The following is a 22,503-nucleotide window of genomic DNA, read 5'->3' on the forward strand; positions in this document are numbered from 1 at the left end:
CAGAAGCTGCATGAACCTGATGATCAGCATGCAATCTTCTGAACCATTTAACAGAAATATGGTTGAGAAAGTGGTGCACATTACAGAACATTCAACATTGTGGCAAGAGGCCCATGGCTGCACAGCCCACACCAAAATGTGGAAATGATGCGCATGATAGTGGAGAGACCCCATTCTCATATCATGTTTCATTCATATCACATCCTTCAATTCTAATTTATACATCTACCAAGCAATGATGGCTAATGACTACCTTACCGGTGAGTGCACAAGGGTTATTGCATATTGCTTGTATGCAATGCCATGCCAAGCACAATAGAGGATTTTATGGAAATAGTAACTCCTGATCGTGGGATTTCTACCAGGCCATGCACAGGTTTGGTCGGGTCACAGGTCATTGCTCAATTTCAGAAGCCTGGTGTAGGCTTGTACAGTCATCGAAGTCATAAAGAGTATATCAGGCACCAGTTATGGTTATGACAGAACTGAACTAAGGCCATGTTTGGGAGTGCTTATGTTAAAAATAAGTGTTTTAAAACAAGCGTTTCTTTAAAAATAAGCACTGCATTTGATAGTCATTTTCTCCAATAAGCACTTAAATAAGCATTTATAATTATTTTGTCCTTCATTTTCTTTAAGATTTTCAAAATATACCTTTGTGAAAGTACTTTTATTAAATTACTTTTATAAAAATACTTTTATGAAAGTACTTCTACAAAAGCTCTTTTATAAATACACTTTTATGAAAGCCCTTTAATAAACATACTCTTACGAAAGCATTTTTACGAAAATACTTTTATAAAAACACTTTTACGAAAATATTTTTATAAAATTCAACTAGGGATAATTTTGGAAGAAAAAAATTGAATAAGTGCTTATCGTATAAACACTTAAAAAAGCTGAAAATTTGGGCTTAAAAAAAAGCCTTTATCTTTAAAATAAACACTTATTTCGGGCTTACTTCTCAAACATCAATAAGTGCTTAATGGTGTGGTCCCAGCCCAAATAAGCACTTATTTTCAAGCACTACCAAACATGGCCTAAGTCCTGGAAAAAAAACTTAAGAGGCTTTAGACATGGCTGTTGGGCATAATGTTTCCAGGAAACAGAAAATGTCCGAGAGGTCAGGAGGACATCGCCTAAAACTAGATGAGAAGGTATGGATGGGAAAGGATTGGATTCTTATTTGCCAATATACATAAATAAGCCTCCCCAATTTCTTTTGAACACAAAGGACAAAGTTTCCACAGTGAAAATATTTGAAGAAGCGTAAAAATATTGATATGCTTTGCTTTCTCCAAATTAAGTGAAAGAGATACCACCTTGTGGTCATTCGTTCTCTGGAATCTTGAAAACAAGTTCTCTCTCCCAACTCTGACTACAATAAGGTATTGCTTTCACTATTTTCATTCCTTGAAGGGATGGCAACTTGCCATCACTGCAGACTTTCTGATGCCATACTATTTCATTCTCATGCTCAAGTTTCCTAAGCATCTCACTCATTGCATCCATCTCCTCTCTGAAAACCAAACACCATGCCTCTTCCCCTGGCATTTTTTCCTGAGAGATCGCCAAAGCATGGTGAAGAACTCCAATTGCAACCCCAACTTGATCTACACTTAAGTCTTCTGCGAGGTGCTTCTGGCTTTTCAACTCATGTAGGGCTCTGCAAGCTGGTATGTAGTCCTGCACAAAATTTACCATTACTTGGTTATCTATCAACTCTAAAATGTAGCACTGTAGGAAGATATCACAGAGAGAGAGAGATTCAGTACCTATGATTGCTTTCATTTGATGAACCCCTTAAATTTAACTAATTTAATACCCAATCAATCATAAGCACACGCCAAATGTACAAGTACTACATGTGAAAGGATCCCCCAATGTATAATAATTATGAAGTCAAGAGTAAAGCATTGCCAAATCCATTTGGATAAATAATTCAAGCAATTAAGCATTGGTTTTACTAAAAAACCAATAGAATGAAGTTGCATTTTTATCCCAAGAAACAGAAATCCAGCTTAAGGATAACAAATATGATATTAATAACGAATATTTGGAGATTTACAAATGCCATCTAAGTTAGAATGTTACTTGGTCAAATCTGACATTTGTCAAATGACTCAAATCACGGTCATTAATTTTCTCTATTGCCCTTATAAAACCCAATTATTTGAGCACCGATTAACCAAATTTGGTTTGAATAGAGGTCTTCTAGGAAACTCTCTTCCCCATTTTTGTATTTTCTTTCTCCCTTATGTTTTCATTGTTAATCCAAAACAAAAGTTGTATTAAGACAAAAAATGCCTAATAAGAAGGAATTATTAAGTAATATCTAAATGAGGAATAACAGTCCTAATATACTGATTATTGAAAAGCCAAATTACAGGGGGACTAAGGAAGATATACCATTAATAATACAAGGAGAAGGGAAAACCAGGGTGTAAATATGCTAACTGTTGTGGACGCTTTTACAGCCGCTAACAGCAGCAGTGATGGACAGCAGCAGTAATGGGCGATTAATTCAGAGTTTAATGGACAGTAGCGGTAATGGGCGATTAACTCAGTGTTCTCATCTTATCTAATTCAGTGTACTCATCTTATCTAGCTAGATACAGTTCTATCTTATCTAGTAGGGAGTCTTACCTGTTCAGTGTTCTTATCTAAATTCAGTAGTATAGATCAGTAGGGAGTCTTCCTAAAAGTGAGATTCTTATCTTCTTGTAATCTCCTATTTAAAGGAGCTAATGATATTCAATAGGGGCACAAAATTCTCAGTCAAGACAGAGTAGAGGAGAGTTGGTCATCTCTTGAACAAATCACCATTAAGGCGCCAAGATAGGTTCCTCAAGAAAAGGGAGGAACAAGGGAAAACAGGAGGTTTTCCCCATGGACCGACCTGTGACGAGATCCTATTCGTGGGCCTGTAACACTAACGACAAAACTTCAGTAAAAGGAAGAAAAAAATACAACTATGAAATATCTTACCAAAGGAAAATTTGTCATTATTACTATATTGCTTCTTCCATCTACAAAAAAAGTTGCTTTTTTTCTTTTAATATTAATGAATTATGAATGTAAGAAGCGTTCAATGAATTCCAAGAATAAATAGTAATACATTCTTCAAGGAAAATAAATTGGGAAATCATGAAGAAGTATCACTATAAGCTACATAATCTACAAAGAAAATAAATATCAACAGAATAACAGTAGAGTAACTGAGAGGTACACTGCAGATGAAACAAAAATGTATTCACTATTCACTGAGGAAAAAAAATCAATTGAAGGTAATACATACCAGAAACCTCATTGAAATATCATTGCAGTCCCCCATGGTAGAATATAGAATGTCAGTGGCCTCATCAAGTGACTGTGTAATGCCACAGTGCAACTTTGCTAAAAGACTTTTAGTAGTTCCCTTTTCTTCTGCCTTTCTTATGGTTACAGCCTAAGCATAATTATAATAGAAATCGCAGTTCAAATCTATTAGAACAAACATTAATTCTCTCATAATACTGAATCCAGAAATAAACATGAAAGGAAAAAAAAACGAACTGCTAAACAAAACATATTAGTTGACAACTGGATTGTGAAGTGTGGAATTAGCAACATCATGGTGAAAAATCCTGAAGAGCTAAGACAGTAATAGAAAATATCACTAACCTGAGCCTCAGCCAAGCAAATCAGACTCATAATAGTGGACATAGATGGTGTAGCTTCTGGTATCCTATCCTTAGCCAAGTCAGGCTGCAGAGATGGAAGTATCTCATTAGCCAAATGGTCATAAACCCCTGCTGCTTTTCTGTAAAGAGTGGCAGATTGTACTAGATCTGCATTGCATTCATGGTAGCACAAATCACGATAATCATCCAAATACAAATTCAAATAAACCAATAAAAAAATAACAATAGCAATGACAGTTGTAGTTGTAGAGTGTAAAATGCAGGAAGAAATCCACTTCACTACCTTCTTTTAGAACTTCTGAAGCCCTTTCCCGAAGAAGTGCACCATAAAGGAAAAGAGTCATGCTAAGCTCAAAGTGCAGGTTATCAATGCGAAAAAATTTTGGACCCATAAAACTGAAGACAGGAGAAGCACAAAGAGCACTGCTCCATCTTATCATAAGGTCTGAAGTCCACCGAACCATCTGCTGATTGTTGCTAACTGATTCCACATGAGCCACAAAATTTTCCAATAGTGGCAAATATCTTTCTAGCTTTTGCAGATCCTATGATATTTTAGCAAACATAAGTACAACTTGCTAGTTGCTACATATGAACTAGGTGCTTAGTTTTAGACCAAAACCAATAATACCTGCTCATTGTGAGAAGTCAACCCTCCGGCCATTTCTCTTGCAATAGCCCTTGTAATAAAGTTATTCTCATTAATGGACTCCTCAATTGCTCTACGCCTGGAACTTAGCTCCTTCAGCTGCTCTAATGTACCAGAATCACATGCAATGAAAACATCTTCAAACACAACCTGCCAAGTCAATCTCATATAAATGGTGTATCTAGTAATGCTTAAGATCACCTTCCTGACAACATCACCCAAAAAATCTAAATAAGGAAAGATGCATGTCACAAAATAGACAATCCTATTTTTCCCACTTAAATAAACTAAATCAGGTATAGTTAATAACATGCCTGTTCTTATATTTCAAACTCATAATCTATGTAATAATTTAACAAATCTAGGCAAAGAAACTTGTTTATGGTTTACCTAACATATTATGAAAGGCCTTTTTGAAATGGATTCAAGGGTATGACTATGCAATTCAATAGACATCTTAATTAAATCTTCTTCAGGAAGCTCACTAATCACTATGCCTAAGTTGTTTCCTAGCAAAGATTTGGGTTGCCAAGACACTGATGTCAAGGCAATAAAAAAAGGCCATTACCTAATGTTTGTCCTAGCTATCTAGGGTCTTGGAAGGGGTAGACTAGATATGGACCTAACCTTTGGCATTTTTTTAAACAAAGAGAGTTCTCCCAGACTTGAACCTGCATTGCCACATTAATTGTCAAAGAAATGATTTTTCATATGAAAAGCCCAAATAAGTTTTGCTTGTTTCCCTATTTTTTATGAATTAGTTTATATTCCTACTTAGTTTAGCAAGTAAAAAATAATATCAAAGATGACATAAAATTCCTTGTTTTGTTAATACAAGAAAGAAAATAAGAGACACAAAATGTGTGTAATAAATCAAGGAATAGGAAAAATAAATAAATTAAGGGAAGAACCTTATTTATGTTGAATGTGAAAGAGACATGGAGGAGAAACAATGTGTGGTGTGTTAATTTGCAGAGAAAAAGGGGGGAAAATGAAAGGATAGAACCCTTGTTCTGGTTATAGTTAGAATAACAAAGAGGAGTGATTAAAGAGGATTAAAATGACAAACAAGCAAAGGGACAATGCCCCCCTAATCAGCCATATAGAGAGACATGATGCTAATTTTGCTCAAGGAAATTGAGAGATAAGTAGAATAAATCTCTTGTGAAGAATATGTGATGAAGGCTAGTAATTGAAGTACTACTTTGCAGCTATTGCCCTAAGCATATCATCAAGTACAGAGACATCACTGTTAAAAGCTCTATTGTTCCTCTCTATCCCTACCAAGACCCTTATCATCCAGAGACTTTCTCACCTCTGCCACTAATACCCTTATCATCCAGCCATCCAACAACTCAAGCATAGACTGAGGACACACCTAACATATGTTGAGAATACTCAAAAGAAAATCCAGATACCCTAGATGGATTGGCAATAAATAAACAAGTGATTCACAGACTCCAGATGCTGATTGCAGAATACACAGCTAACATCCTCAATGCTAACTGTAAGCCAATGGATATGGTTTGTAAGCTCTGAGAGTTGAGATCCAGATGGTGGAATCGGTGATAGAGTGAGTGAGGAGGAGGAAAGGGTATAGGGGTTGAGAGTGTTAGGTTTCTTGGAAAAAGGATCCCTTTAGTAGGAAACCAAGTCTTCTATTTATAGGGGTGAATCGTCCATGCAGACGTACACCACCTGAGAATATTCCAGATTGGTCTGTATTAGTTGGGGCGGCAGATCCCAGGTTGCTTCGTGGAGAGACACATGTAGAGTGGGGGACCAGGTATCAGCCTGTTCAGGCTTTCCCCGACATCACTCTTCCTATCTCACCTCATGGAACAATCCTGATCTTTGCGCCTGTCACAAGCCAACTGCCATAATTCCCCTCCTTGTGGGAGAAGTCATGAATGCAGGCTCAAGGTCTCTGCTATTCCAGAGAAGCTAGAACCAATGTGTCTTGTTGACAAGTGGGAGTTCTGTCTCAACAAAACTGAGCTTAGAAATTCCTAATAGCACATTCCTATTTCAATGACTAGCCTCACTGCACTAGTCCAAAATCCTGGACTCGTGAGTTTCGATATCCGTAAACTCAAGGTTTGTGATGCCCGACCAGGGCATTGCAGTGATATGTATATCCATTATCTTGCACCTCTTCTGTGCAAGTTGTCTCTCAGAAGGCATTTCCCCAGCACACTCATCCAGCAAAGGCCACTTTTGATGGAACACCATGCACCCAAATTAATTTGTAGGGAAAGTCTGGGTTGGAACCACCAGCCAGAGCTCTCACACAAGATTTGATTGACAGAGAACACCCCTGATTCTTCCCTACCTAAGCTAGGGTAGTGTTTCTGAATCTTTGCAAATAAATCTGCTACCTGTCTACTAACCATAATTTTATAACAATACCCGCTTTGATTAAGGAAATGCTTATCAACTGGAACCTCTTCTAGGACGGGGTTCTTAATGTCATTAAGGAAACCCATGAGACCTTTTAGTCAGTTTGGACAATCCCCTAGTCCATGGAGCTTTAAGTTTTGATGGGTGACCCCTCCTTCAAGTTCAAGCCATGATCTTTTTTGGGCTTGGTTGATCTTGAAATGCAAAACTATACTATTTGGATGGTTCTAATTATGGGGAATATAAGTGGATGCATTTGCTAGAAAAGAAAGAAGAAAAAAAAAAGAAAATGGTTGGGATCTGGTTTAAGAATAATCTGTGTATTTGGATTTTGGATTCATCTCCAAATGTTGAATGTACTGATACTATGCAACTTGGTTGCACCTAATGGGAAAAAGAATAAGAAAAAATGGCATCTGCTCCAGGATATATGGGCAATTTGTTTCTCTAGCCAGGGTAATATTAGAATTGGTTTAAGTGATGACTATTGAGTTCCCTCAATAGTCATCTCCAAATGAGGAACAAGAAAATGGTTGGGATCTGGTATAAGAATAATCTGTGTATTTGGATTTTGGATTCATCTCCAAATGTTGAATGTACTGATACTATGCAACTTGGTTGCACCTAATGGGAAAAAGAATAAGAAAAAATGGCATCTGCCCCGGGATATATGGGCAATTTGTTTCTCTAGCCAGGGTAATATTAGAATTGGTTCAAGTGATGACTATTGAGTTCCCTCAAAGCCAAACAAATTTGGCTCTTTATTCTTTCTCTCTTTACGAATTTAAGAATTCTAACATGGTATCAGAGGAACAAGAACAAGTAGTGAACAACAAAGAAAAGGATCCTCAAAATTATACTTTTGTATTGGTTATTTGCAGAAGAATGGATGATTTATTTTTTATACTTATTATAAAACATGCATCTGGAAAAAAAATGTCCTTTTTCACCTAAGTAAAATGGAGCTTACCATATATTGACCAAATTTCCTAAACCTACTAATTATAAGGAGACATACAAGGGTATTTCTCTCCAATTCTACTGAAAGAAAAATTTGCATAGGGGATGCAAACTAGGAAGTATGACCTCCACAATTTGAATGCCACTTCAACTTTCATTATGTGTATGGAGTTCTATTTAACAGAAATTCCAACGAGTAATACAAATCGCAATTGTTACATCTACCACCACCAGGAAGCTCATAACTGATTTTCTTTTTAGAAAGGTAAGATAAAGCTCAGTTATTGCCTTCCATAATTAAACTGAATGGAATTGAACACCCAAACCGAAAAAACCCAATAAATCCAGCATCAAAACAAATTATCAATAAAAGTTCAAGCTCGACCCAGTAACCAATTAAATTATAATCCAGTGAAAGATGCTTACCTTCTTAGTTTTCAATTTCGCCGGGTCCCCAAACTGCAACATCGTCGTTCCAAATAAAAATTCTATAAAACTCTAGCTAGTTACACCCCAAAGCTAAAATGAACACAACAAACAAGGAAACAAAAGAACAAGCAAACGATTCTTCAAGGCTAAGAGATGTCTTCGAACTGTTCCGACTTCTCCCTCCTCTTCCGTTCGTTTTCATACTCCGCAGTCTTTCCTTCATTTTTTCATGTATTTAGAGAACCACAGTTGACCGCAACTTAATCACAAACTACCCAAATAGAAGTAAAATAAATTAAAAAAGAAAAGAATCCCATTCCAGTGAGAAGTAAAAATTCTGAGATAAAACCCATATACTTGTTTATTTTGGAACAATGAATTTATTATTAAGTAAAAATAATAATAAATACCAATAACGATAAAAGCCGAGCACATGGAAAGGGAACCTTGTAGCTAGTTTCGACGCGATGCATAACGAAGAAACCAAGGATGCCTCCAAGAATGGTGTCTGTGATAATCCTGATATTTGCTCCTTTCCGGGAACCCACCATTGTCGCTTTCATCGCTTCACCTCCTTCCTTTTCCTTGTCTCTTCAGCCTTGCTCTCTTTGTCCAAATCCGACACACTACTTTCGCTATCATGGTTACCGTAATGCAGCAGAGTTGAATTGGTATACCACATACCTACCAAAGAAAGAAGGTATGCGACAGAGTGAGACGAACCAGGGGAGCGGCATGGCCTTGAGGCTGAACCTGGCTTTAATGGTCTCACACTGGTGGTAGATCCGTAGATGTTAACGGTTAAGGGTTGGAGGCGGGGCCAGTGGTTTGTTCTATCTGGCTGACTTTTTCAATGCCGCATAGCTTCGCTGATCAAAATAAAATATCCATTGCAAGAAAACACTGTTGCAGTCGTCAACGCCAAACTACCTCCATGGCTCCATCCATGGTCAAAGACTTGGCCTTTTCAGCCATCAAATGGGTAAAACTCTGTTACTATCTCTGGACAAAAGCCTAAAACTAATAGAATCAAGCTTATACAAAAAAAAAAAAAAAAAAAAAAAAAAATCAGCTTGCACAAAATACTTAAACAGGAGCAAGGACAGAACAAGGCGTTCCCAATTAGAAAAAGATAAAAATAGAGATTGAAACCAACGAATCAGACTCCACAAAGATTATCTTTCACCCGTTGGCTGCAGCAGAAAGAATTGCCTTCAGAACGACCGACATTTCAGCTTCCACAGCTGACCTTACCTCCTACAGCAGCCAAATAAGATCATGGGGCCTGTTTAGGAGGGCTGAAGCTTTGATTGGTCTACTTTCACTCATTCACTGAGCTGCTTTCTCTAAGCCGTTTTGAAGAAATGGATGCTGCCTTTGGCGGAATTGACAGGCTTATTAAGGACTATTGCAGTTACATGTGGGTGAAGGAATACTGAATAGATCTTATGGCCGTGTTTGATAATAGATTGAATGGGAAAGGAGAGTTTGCACTCATAGAGATACAGAATCGGATGCTCTAGTTTGAATCATTCGAAGATGACTTGTATTACTACGACCTCTATAGCAAAAATTTCACAGAACTTGAAGCTGGGGAGTTGATAAAACCTCGAACCTCAGATGGGAGAGTTCTACTGTTTTTATCCAAGGCAAGAACAATGAACAAACAGAGGGCCATTACCCAGTGTTGGCTCCGCCCGGCATTCTCATTACACTGACTCTGAAACAACTGGAGTATATGAATCAAAACTCTGCAGAACTTGATAGATATTGCTTTTCAAGTCTTTATCTTATATATATTTGAGTTGAAGCCTTGTAAAGCCCATTTATGCAAAGTTACAAAACAATTGAACTTGATAGAAATCTAAATTTTCGATGACCCATCAAGCTATATATCACTAGCTTGGAGATTATTCAAATATTAAGTGCACTAATCCATTTCCATTTAATAATGGCGCAAGGTGGGGGTGGGGGTGTTAGGGATGGACTGCATTGTCCTGCACACATCATGTAGGGAGCCAAGCATCCTTGGATGCAGGCCATCGCCTCTTCACCTTTTGCTGCACATCCAAGCGAACAAGCTGAGAGCGTTTGTAGGCAAGCCGCGATGCATCCAATCTGATCGCTCTTGACATGGTGCACCACTGAACATGTCAGCAAGAGCAACAGAGCAGTACAGGCAAGTGAATTTGAACGTGGAGGAACGAAGCCTGACATACACATATAATCGGTTGTTGTCGCCATCAATAGTTTGAGCAGTGTTGGTTTTCTGAGAATCTGAGTGCAAGGGGCTGGCGTTTATATAGAAAGTTAAGTGGCCAAAAGACTCTCTGCTACGTCTGTGACAGCTCTTCGTGCATCCCGGAAGTATGGTGCGTAACAGTTTTTCATTGTTGGTTCTATATTGCAAATTATATCCCGGTCCTTTTGCAGATTCTAATTTAGATAGTGGGCTTGACACTATAGGAAGCTCTCACATTTGGTTCTATATTGCAAATTATAAACCCATTCATGTCATTGGACGCTTATGCCATCGGAGGCTCATGTAGCTGTTGCCACAGGACTCTTAATCTATGTTGGATACAACAAAAAACTTATATCAAAACTGCTGCTAATGTTGGGTTATTTGAAAATTAAAAAAAAAAATAGTTTCTCTCCCACTCCTTCTGTCTTTCGATCTCCCTCTCACTCTCTAACACTCATAGTTGTCTCTCTCTGTTCAACGATTATACGATTTGAAAATAAATAAAAATGATTTCCGGTTTCTATATTTACACCCTCTTTGTCAATCTGTGTGTGTGTGTGTATCAATCTATTGTTCTCCCTCAATCTCTTTCATTTTATTTCTTGGTCAATCAGTCATCCCTCATTCTCTCTCTTGGCCAATCTTTCCTTCTTCCTCAATCTCTATCATTCTCTGTCAGTCTCTCTCCTTCTCCCTCTCTCATTCTTTTTTTTTTATTTGTTTATACACTTATACGATATTAATCAGATTGTATAACAAAAGATAAGATCAACCACTTGTACAATCAAATTATAAACTTCTATCGAGTTGGGATAAATTTCATAGCCAAGAGTTTCTTGTGAATTTTTATCAAATTGGGTTGAAGAAGATAGAACCATGCCAAGTTGGTCTTATGTTCTTTAACACGATTTGGCTAATATGTATAAGTGTGTAAGAAAAATAAAAATGAATGAGAGACGGAAGAGGAGAGAAATATATAGAGATTGAGGGAGAAGGAGAGATCGACTGAGAGGGAGAGTGAAGGAGGAGAGATTAACCAAGAAACATAATGAGAGAGATTGATAGAGAGGGGGAGAATGAGAGAGATTGATAGAGAGAATTTAAAACCTTTTTTTTTTCAAATCACAAAATCGTTGAGCAAAGAGAGATGATTATGAAAATGAGAGAGTGGGAGGGAGATTGAAAGACAGAGGGAGTGGGAGAAAAACTGAAAACCCTTTTTTTTTATTTTTCAAATAACCCAGCATTAAGGGCAATTTCAATATAGGCTTTTTGTTGCGTCTACCATGGATTAAGAGTCTCATAATGGCAACAACCACATATGCATCCAGTGATATGGTGAGGGTTTTTATAATTTGAAATATACAATCGGTTGTTAGAGTTTTGTTGGTTTCTAAACCAACCTGAAACATCATTTTAAATGTTGAGCTGGCTCAAGGTATAATTTAGAGAGAGAGAGAGAGAGAGAGAGAGAGAGAGAGAGAGAGAGAGAGATGATTGAAAGGATAAATCATTTTGTCGGGATGGGAACTCAAATCATCAACAACCAAACAATTTTAGGTAAAAAAAGGACCAACTTCCGAATCCTTATATTAAAAAAGTCTAAGAGAATAGAAATTTTTTTCTCTGTTTTGGAATTGGAGGATCAACTGGTTATCGGGGATGATCATGGGCCAGGCTAGGCATCCAAGCTTGTTCATAGAAATTAATAAAACTACTTTTAAAAAAAACTTAAAATGGGTAAAACTCTACCTGAAAGCAAGCAATGCAATGATATATCTTCTTTGTTTAATTTAGACATGGATGATATGCAAAATATTACAGAGATTAGGAAAAAAACTAGGGATTATAGCTGATAAGGGCAACTTTTGGGTCTTATTATCAATAAAAATAATCTTTTTAACATAATTTCTAGAATATGGTATCTTTTTTAAAAAATATAAAAAAAGAGTAGAAACACTATTCATCTCCTTCCACCTTCAGACCACCGAACAAATATCCTCTCCCCACCTCTTGTCTCTATCTTTCTCTTTCCTCCTCCTTTTTTCTCTTCTTCTTCTTCTTCTTCTTCTTCTTCTTCTTCTCTGCAACTGATGCCAAGAGAAACACCAAAGACTCCCATGTCCCTGTAAGTATATATACCTTGTTTCTCTTCTTTCTTCCCCACCTCTAGTCTCTGGTGTTTCTCTTGGCGTTAGTTGTAGAGATGATGGTGTAGACAAGAACGAAGGTGCTGACTATCTCAGCACCAAGGGGAAGAAGAAGAACGAAGGTGCAGAGAAGAAGAAGAAGAAGAAGAAGGGGAGGAGGAGGTTTATCTTTAAAAGATATATAACTTGAAGTGAATGATAAATAGATATATAACTTAAGTGTCAAACTTGATTTGTTTATCTTTAAAAGATACCCCAACTCATCATAATTGGATTGATTTTTTTTTTGTCATATAATTGGATTGAATTGAGGGTCCATTTGATTTGTTTATCTTTTGTTCTCACTACTAGGAAGTTCAAACACAAATTTGAGATGATTAAAAAACTTTTCCTACTCATAAGGGAAAAGGGTAAATTACTTATACCTTCACAGAGGTTTTGGTCAAATACTATGATCTTGTTCATTTTTCGGTAAGTTACTTACACAGGTAAATGCAGTTTACTGGGCATAAGTTTTTCCTAGGAAATACTTACTCGGGTAAGTGTATTCACCCATATTCTTTTATTTCTCATGTAAATAAGGCAATGCCAATTTGCCATAAAAATCCATTATTAAAAAGGGAATTTTTGTCCCATTCAAGTGTTAGCAACTTTCCCCCCAGGTGGGAAAGTTATTTACCCACCTAGGAGATGGGTATCACCCAAGAAAATAAACTTTCCCTGACCCCCACATAAATCTAAAAAAGAACATGGGATTCTTGGTCAATGGGAACCAAAATCCCATTGACCAACTCCCCCCCTCAAAATCCGAATAAAGAATGCCCACTAGGAGGTATATTGGTATTGATGAACTTTTATTTCCTCTTAACGCTGAATGCAGAGAATGTTGTTCTGAATTTTGAAAATTATTAAATATCCATTTTGACCCCATATATGAGAGTTTTTATTTGCCATTTTGGGGATATCATTGGAAAACAAAAACTTGTATGATTGCACTTTAAGAGTAAGAGATAAGAGGAAACGAACAACCATTTTTCTCTTAAACTTAAAAGATTTCTCTTAAAAAAAAAACATGCCCTTATTCATTCCTTTTTTTTGGGTACATAACGAAAGAAAAGCGAAACAGGAAAAAGAAAGCTTTGGCATAAGATTCATTTTTCTTTTGACAAATTGGACATTCAGCAGAGACCCCAATACCCCTTTTCCATAAATTCTCTCAAACTGCAATAGCCCCCCAGCAACATCTCCAAATAAAATCTTTAATCTTGGGGTCTATTGTACTTTTCCAATTTCTTTCCAATGCTGCTTAGGGTGGAAATAGTATCCCACCCCCTCCACTTGTAACATGATGGACATAAATGCTCTTATGACGAAGGGATACATTTTTTTTCTAAGGTTCACAGCACAAGGCATATTGTATCAAATATTTGGGTCTCCAAAATGCTAAATGCTACGACTTTTTAACTTTGGTTTGTTTTTATTAAATTATATGATATGACAATAAGTCTGAAAGATACAAAAACTTTCTTCATATGCAAATTTTGTATATCAAAGAGTATTGATACTTTGAACCCTATTTGTTTCTGTCACAAGGTTAAGGCGGCGATAAAAATCCAAACACAAGTTAATGAAGTAAAATAAATTAGGGTAATAATTTAAGTTTGTAAAATATGTAATTTCAAAAAAATAGTTTTTAGAGGCAAAATTAGTATTTTAATAATTGATAGAATTTGTAAGTTAGTTATTTCTATCTCAATTCCCTCTCTTCTTAGTAAACCTCATAGGTTTTTAGTCAAAGAAAAATTGGAATATGATCAAATATCATGGAAGAGAAATAACAGAGTACATACTTAGTAAAGTCTGCTTACAGGCTCTTATCCCATCATCATCATCATCATCTTACAGGAATCTAAAAAGCTTAAGGACAAGTGTGCCAAATGGTTGTCACTTGTCGACTCAATATCAACTCTGTACCTTGTGTATGCTTTTCCATATTTTCTTCACATGTAGTGATGTCTGTTCACTAAGATGGAATATATGGTGTAAAGCCCAAATTGGCAGAGTCCCGATCTATTCATCACAGCATGCATCAACCTTACATGGGGAACATCTTCTGTACTTGAATATTATTATTCATGGGAGATATTTTCAATACACGGTGGGATATGACTGTGAGGTCAGTGTGAAGAGCGCTTTCTAAGGAATAGTTTCCCATAATTCATTGACTCAACCTCTTCATCAGGTAAATACTTAAAATCACTCTGCCGCTCCAATCTAGCTAACAGAAAGTTTCTTGTTTATTTAAGAGATGTTGTGTGTAATTACATCTAATATGAGAGGCCCGAAACAAAACATTATTGTTTTGAAAATCTGCAACTCATCCCTTCAGATGTCATTTAGAAAACATCCTAATGCCAGTTCACTCTGATTCACAGAAGTTAATCTTTTGAATGCTAATACTAAGCCAAGCTTATGAATTAAGCAACTACACTGGGAGTATATTAGAAAACTACTTCTCTCTTTTAAGTTTCTTTTGAGTGCACGTAAACAGACATCTATACCAATTTCTTCACTTGGTTGCATATTTTGCTCGTAAGCATCAAGTAACTATAATGTACAACTCCCTTACCATCATGTATGGTTCTTGCACACAGAATGAATGGAGCTAGCAACTGGTTGGCGCCCCAGTTGGTAGGATTTGTACTTCGTTGTAGTGAAGTAGGTCAGTTTAAATGGTAAGCCCAACTTGACTGGGTTAGGGTTTGGATTCTTTGATCCAAGTTGGGTTTCGGTTCAGGTTTAGGTTTAGCTGGTTCGTACACATGGCCCATAGTTCATTGATACTCTTACAGGGATGGCAATTTCCCCAATCCCCATTGGATGCTTGATCTCTTTAGCCTCATCAGGATGGAGACTACCTTGGCGGGAGTCATGTCCCTGTCCTACCTCAACCCTGATTTTATATATATATATATATATATATATAATATTATTTATATTATATTTTCAAATATATTTGAAATATTATTTAATTCTAAAAATTTTGTTTATTTTAAGTAATTTTTTCCAAAAAAAGTTAATAAAAAAATTTATAGATTTGGGTACTTGACAAGGAACTTTGTCCCCATTAGGGATTGGGATGAAGGCTAATGGGTTGGGGATGCAGACTAAGGGTCAGGAACAGGGAGTCCTACCCCGAACCCGATTTATTGCCATTCTTACCCTACTTGTATATAAGGTATTCTTGTAAATTTCTATGACTTCTTTCTATATAGCCTTAGGCTCCATTTGGGAAGAGTGCAAATGCATGCAGAGTTCAATCTAGTCCATACAAAATGTAAAGTTGGCATAGTTTGCATTGATAAATCTTTTCTTGCCAAATAATTTTTAATTGTAATGGTTGTAAATACAAATCCTAATGTTGAAATATAATATTTTAACATTTCATCAATTTTGAGCGTGAATATACATCCCTTTTTTTGATGTAAAATTTCCTCTCATTTTAGGTGTAAACATGACTTGGAAGTTGAGTGTGCGTGTGTGTTTTTTTTTCATCGTTAATGCATAAATACATTATTGTCAAACATTAGTAAAATTGAACCAAAGTGTATATATGCACTAAACCAGCATTTGCATTCTTTCCTAATGGAGCCTTGGGCCATGCTTGGTTCTAATGCAAATGTAAATATGTATTCTTCACAAATACATTCTTTTGGGTTTAATAATGCACAAAGTGGGTTCACATTGTAACCCATTATTGTATTCTTCCTGTTTGTTTTAAAATTGATGCAGAGGGTAGGCCCCATCATTAAATGCTTCAACTACCGATGCTCCCATGCCTAAACTTTAGGTCAAACGTACCAATTGCCAAAAGAGCTGAGTCTGTATCCAAAAAATGGGTACAATAATACTCTCTCATTAGGATAGAAAACACATTTTTGACTTCTCAATGATTGCATTTTGGTATGTCAAACAAACATTCATAAATCTGAATAGGGTATATAAATATCCCGGTTTGGCATTTGTATCACAAACAAATGCAACTTTAGGGTTTCTTTTTATGTTTAGTTTTGTTTTCCTTAAAAGTTATACCTTATAACTCATAAACTAAATTTTACTTAAATTGATGACTTTTAGATTTTCAAAATATGTTATAAAAATACAATTGAAAGGCAATCAGGTTGGGTTAGGATTGGACCAAACAATGAGCCGTTCTAGGTCCGGCTCAAGCAGTCTGACTGTCCGGTCCGAACGGCCAACCTGCTCTAACAAAAAAAGTAAAAAATTAGATAATTAAAAAACATAAAATGGCTAAAAACCATTATCCGGATTGATGGTCCAAATGGTCTAACCGCTCAGGTCAGGGGTTTACTGACCAAATAAATGGTTTTTGGCCAAATTCTGATTTTAGGGTGAAGCGTGACCGGTTATCGATTTTTCCGGTTCTACCGTCCGGTTTTGAAAACCTTGGTTAAGGGTATTGGGGATGAGTTAAGTTGAGTGAAGCTGCTTCTTTTTTTTTGCCAAGGAAAGAAAATTAACTTATCGTTTTTGTTAACTCAAGAAGACCGGAGAGATTATTCGACGAAACCCCATATAGGTTTTGAGAATAAAATTTTTCGGCACGAAAGTTGACCGTGTCCGATGGTGCACCGAATACGACCTGATACCATGAGCTAAGCAGTAATAGCAGATGGTAAATAAAACAGGTGCAACCGTCAATAGCATTCAGTGCTAGCATCCGATACGATACCGAAAAGCTGACCTACAGAACTGTTCCGAGAGAAACTCCGAGAGCCGTCATAAGTCATAACCGCCGCCCACAACGAGCGATAACGGTCAATATCCAAGCCAGCGTAGCATCATTCCACCATTTAAAAATCCTTCCATTGATGATCACTTCATCTCAACAAGTAAACCGAGAACTGGGGAACGAGAGAACTTGAAAGGAAAGCCCACGGGTCTCTTCTGTTTTATTTTTCGTTTTTTTCCCACCTTCAGCTGGAGAAAGAAGAAGAGAGGAAAAACCCTTATTGGGACTCCGCTGGGTCCTCCTTAAAGCAGATCAAACCCGGACATGGCCGAAAAACAGTTGATCGTGGCCATCGAAGGGACTGCGGCCATGGGTCCCTTTTGGAACACCGTTGTCTCCGATTATCTCGAAAAGATTATCAGGTTCTTTCATTTTTCCCTTGAAAAATTTGTTTTTTTTTTCATCTCTTTATTTCGTAATTTGTTATTTTTGTTATCTTTTTTGATTTGGAGGATGAGGTAAATTTACTCTATTTGCACGACTGTTTGTTTTGGAGTTGTGTTCGATGCATGTAACTTGAAATTGGTGGAATTAAGATAGAAAGTTTTTAAATTGGTGAGCTGGGTTTTGACTAGTTGGGGTTGTGAGTTTCAGAGCCTTCTTCTGCATCTTGGGTTGCATTAGGGGTGTGTATTTCGGAGAAGTACACCCTCGTACCTGGCGGGACAAGTTTGGTTCAATCCACCTTCAGTAGTTTATTGGCTCACTACATTTGCTTTTCATTCAGTCCCTTGTGGAAGTGATTATGAAAATTGAGTGGATTCTCGGGGGCACTTCTTATAGGAATTCTGGGTTATTACAAGGAGTCACCCAATCAACTAGAAAATTGTTTGAGACACAAAAAAGGAGGGTGGTTTTGTTCAGGAGATTGAAGTAGAAGAATCTTGCTTTAGTTGGTTAACGGTGGTGGAGAATTCCGAGAAAACCATATCATGGTAATTACGGTAATCCTTTGATTGTGTTAGATTTTTCCTAAATTCTCCCTCTGGGAAAAGCTTCGATTTGACCAGAAATAAACATGTAAAAAATATTTTCAAATAACAACCCCGCATGACCATTTTAAAATGGCTTTGTTTCATGAGGAGGTAGATATTCTATTTCTGTTAAGTGTAATTAGAAGGTTACGTTTAACAGATTTTTTTTTTTGGTGAATAATAATGGAGTTTTATTAGAATAGAAACTGATTCAGGATTACAATCTCATACGAGATCCCATGGAGAGGCGTGAGCTGCAGCATCTCCTGACATAATGCAAATAAATTAGGAAAAGAGTACTGGAATCACATCTGAGCCCAAAACAATTCTTCCCTATTTGCCCCTTGCTTGGCTAACACATCAGCCAAAACATTTGCTGATCTCCCCACCCACTGAATAGAAACCGGTGTATTCCTTGTTAGCCATTTAATCTTCTTAACTTTGTTCTTATAGCACCAAACAGTCTCCTCAGGTTTTCTTAACCAGCCCACCACCACCTTTGAGCCCCCCTCAATAATTAGTTGCTGTACCCCCATTTGGTTTGCAAACTGCACCCCTTGTACAGAAACTAGCATTTCTTCCCTAACAGAGTCAGTCACCAAATCCTGAAGGACCCAAGTACAATAGAGCAACCTCCCCAAGCTTGTTCCTCAGAACCCCCCTCCATTCCAGATGACCCTAGATTGCCCAAACTACTACTGTTGAAGTTCAGCTTCAGTGAGCCTTCAACCGGAGGACACCATGTTGGCACTACCTTGTTCTTGATTGAAGAGCACCTCACTATTGCCAACCAATTTCTCCAAAAGTCATTAAAGGAGAACTGATGGAACAGGTCCAAAGTCTTCAACCATTGTTTTTACCCTAGCCAATACATAGTCCTTCAATTTCTGGTTATTTCTTTCCTTCTCTTGAAATATCTTATCATTCCTTTCTTCCCATAGTGTCCAAATCAAGGCTACTCTAGCACTTCTCCACATTGATCTTCCTCTTTTTGTAGGCCAGGTGAAGGTAGACTGATCAAAGATCAACCATACTTTTTCTAGCAAGCTCTAATTACATGCTACACCCAAACAAAGAGAATAGCCACACCCACAATTCTATAGAGAGTGGACAAGAAATGAATAGATGGTCACAATCCTCCCTGTGAGCTCTACAGAGGGTACATCAGTTGGGAGAAATACAAAAGAAGGGTCTTCTCTTTTGTAGGTTATCTGAAGTGTTTACTTTCCCATAGTACACTTCCTAGTAGAAAGCCATGACCTTTGGGGGAATCGGCCTGAACCAAATTTCCTTTGAGGGAAGGACCTGTTGAGTGTAAGACTGAGACAAGGACTTAAAGAATGAGGCACAAGTAAACATCTTTTTGGGACTAGGGACCCACACCCTTTTGTCTGGTTTGGAAGGACACAAACAAATTTGATTAAGGAGGCCAAGCAAATGAGATAAAGAATCAATTTCAGCATCTCTTAACCCACAATGAAAACCAAAATCCCAATTTGGATCCAGGAGTGTCCCCGAGGGTGAGACGAATTTTGAAATTGCCTCTTTTTTAAAAATGAGATAGAGAACAGAAAAGGGAAAATGTCCTTTAAAGGGGTATTTCTCACCCAAATATCTTCCCAAAACTGGACAGAAATACTAGAACAAGGCAACAAACTTCATACTTGACAAACCTGAGAAATTGAGGGATGAGTTTGTGGATGGCCTTCCACGGTGCTGCCAGATTAGCCCGCCTTGATACACCTGTGTCGCACCCATCCTCTGAGATGTCACGAATAATCCCTGCCACTTCATGCCAAAGTCTCTCTCTCTCTCTCTCTCTCCAATGGCCAACGCCAAATCCATTTCCCCAATAATGCTTTGTTTTTTCTAAACCACCCTCCCTAACCCCAAACCCTCTTCCTTTTTGCTTCTACACACAATTCCACACTTAATCAAATGATCATTTTTTTCCTTGTCCTGGTTCCCAAAGGAAGTCTCTCATTGACTTCTCCGGCTTCTTTTTAGCACATATATTTGCTTGAATTTCTTCTTCTTCTTCTTCTTTTTTTTTTTTTTTTTTTTTTTTTTATACTTTATGTAGTGGAATTTAAGTTTTGGATGGTGCAAGAGCTTTCCTTTTGACCACGAAATGGTTTCCTGAAGATTGAGTTGATTCCGAATTGGTTGGATGTGATAGCATTCTTAACTTTAGTTGGAAGTCTCACTTCATTAAGTAGCTCAGGATGTGCATCTAGGAGTCATGGCTGCTTTAGCTTAGGTTGAAAAATGATGTATGTGGAGCCTGTTATTGCTCCATTCAAGTCTGATGAATTAAGTAGCTCTTAGGTTGTTGACCTATGACTAAGGAAGTCCTGTATAATTGCCATCATGATGCCTTAGTCTCTGCCCTCCTACAGGCATGGCTAGGCAGTTCCTGCATTGGTTAGGAGAAGTAACCCTTGACCAAAGTGAGAGGAAACATGACAAGTCACCATATGTAAAGAAAACAAAAGGATAACACTATTTTTTTAAAAGACAACAACTACAAGTGATATTTTTGTCTTTGAAAAAGCAATGTATAGTATTCAAGTTTTCTTAAGAAAAACATCAACCTATGTACCTCAAGCCATTGTACACTGGGAATATTCACTAATCTGAGAGCCCATAATGCCAAAGTAAGTTTATAATGTGATGACTCAAGATATTTCCTAGCCAAGACATTCTAAGAGCTAGAGGCTATATCAGAAAACCAGTGGCCTCAGAGCTTTAATTTAACATAACAAAATTTATAGTCCATGTTATAATTATACTTGATGAAATGGTAAATCAATCTTCTGTTTTTAATTCCTGCCTTTGGCTTCCATCATTTATGGTTCAATTTGCTGCCATTCTCTTATACATTGTAGCCTTGTTTGGTTAAATTACTCCAAAAAAGCTATTTAATTTAATGTGGTTTTTGTGCAGGTGCTTTTGTGGCAAGGAGTTGTCAGGACAGGTATTTTTTTTCCATAATCGTCAATACAATGTAGAAACCAACCATTATAAGCTTGTTTTACATCCTTAAGGTTATTGGTTGATCCCTAGTCTTTGATTAAAGAGCTTTAGTGCTCTGCTCAATCTGCAACTTCATCAATTTCCTTCTCTGATTAATAAACGATTCAGTTAATTTTGGTACTTGGAAAACTTAGAAAGTTTGTTGAATCCTACCTTCAGAAGGCTATGACTAGAAACCAACCATTATAAGCTTGTTTTACGTCCTTAAGGTTATTGGTTGATCCCTAGTCTTTGATTAGAGAGCTTTAGTTCTTTGCTCAATCTGCAACTTCATTAATTTCCTTCTCTGATTAATAAATGATTTAGTTAATTTGGTACTTGGAAAATTTGGAAAGTTTGTTGAATCCTACCTTCAGAAGGCTATGACTATAAAAGGAATTAAGGAAGATTTGGTACTCTTGAGGGCCCTGGAAGATTGTTGGTTGGAGCAAGATAAGGAAGATCAGAAAAGTTGGAAGATGTTCTGTTCACTTAATTTTTCTAACTTATAGGGGGGTGGATTTGACATCTAGGTAAGTAGGTGAGTAGGATTTGGTGTAAACTAGTTCTTCACAGAGTGGAAAGATTGACATGTGTAGTTGTGCTTTAGCAGATTCTCATTGTTGATCAATTTAAGGAAGGAAACATTAGAATAACAAACATATTTAATGTTTGAGTGTGGAGAAGATAGATAGTACCTATTCTTACATTATATTGGACTTCATATTTTTTCTGGATGGATTAGAGGATTCTATTATTGCTTCATGAGTTGGTGTAATTATGAGAAACTGTTGAAACAACCCTTTCGAAGCTTTTGGGCACATATTATGGAGGATCACTCCTTTTATGGTGTTTCAAAATAGAGCAAAGGAGGATATGGTCATTTTCAACTTGTCCTTGAGGATTTGTGCAGATATTAGTGCATCTATTGTTGATTGGCTACGGTGCTTAAGGAGTTCAAGAGTAGGGAAAGAATCAATTTTGATAAGGATTAGGAGGAAATTGTGAAGTATTTAGTCATTTATTTTAATTTTTCATTTTTATATATGTAGTCATATAAATATGGATGATTTCATATCAACCTACTTATATGTAAAGTTCATTTATTTTTAATGACGGTTTCTATAATCAATAAAAAGAAGATCTTGATTTTTCATTATGTAAGTCGGGATTCAGTTAGCATTT

General features: G+C 36.9%; 2 protein-coding genes across 4 annotated transcripts in view; one reads left to right on the forward strand and one right to left on the reverse strand.

Annotated features, from left to right (window-relative positions):
- Positions 1-1,162: 1,162 nt before the first annotated feature.
- LOC148854754 (uncharacterized) lies at positions 1,163-9,890 on the reverse strand. Of its 3 annotated transcripts, none has more exons than XM_088984546.1 (6): positions 8,568-9,890; positions 4,315-4,482; positions 3,967-4,228; positions 3,664-3,830; positions 3,299-3,448; positions 1,163-1,686 (listed from the first exon to the last, which is right to left on the reverse strand). In XM_088984546.1, the coding sequence occupies exons 1-6, from the start codon at positions 8,682-8,684 to the stop codon at positions 1,330-1,332; spliced, it is 1,221 nt and encodes a 406-aa protein (XP_088840672.1). In that variant the 5' UTR covers positions 8,685-9,890; the 3' UTR covers positions 1,163-1,329. The 3 variants fall into 3 exon arrangements, with proteins under 3 accessions (XP_088840672.1, XP_088840673.1, XP_088840674.1); XM_088984547.1 differs by lacking the exon at positions 8,568-9,890 and adding an exon at positions 8,119-8,494; XM_088984548.1 differs by lacking the exon at positions 8,568-9,890 and adding an exon at positions 8,119-8,348 and having other exon boundaries at positions 4,315-4,537.
- Positions 9,891-17,099: 7,209 nt separating this feature from the next.
- PFT1 (phytochrome and flowering time regulatory protein (PFT1)) overlaps positions 17,100-22,503 on the forward strand; it is a 30,480-nt gene continuing 25,076 nt past the window's right edge. Inside the window, exons 1-2 of the mRNA XM_088984704.1 lie at positions 17,100-17,691; positions 21,250-21,280. Of these exons, the coding sequence (XP_088840830.1) occupies positions 17,594-17,691; positions 21,250-21,280 (129 nt within the window). The 5' untranslated portion in view covers positions 17,100-17,593. The remainder of the gene's footprint in view (positions 17,692-21,249; positions 21,281-22,503) is intronic.

The sequence above is a fragment of the Nelumbo lutea genome, chromosome 4 (genome assembly GCF_056320005.1).
Source record: "Nelumbo lutea isolate HS-2025 chromosome 4, American lotus-T2T, whole genome shotgun sequence".
Lineage (NCBI taxonomy): Eukaryota > Viridiplantae > Streptophyta > Magnoliopsida > Proteales > Nelumbonaceae > Nelumbo > Nelumbo lutea.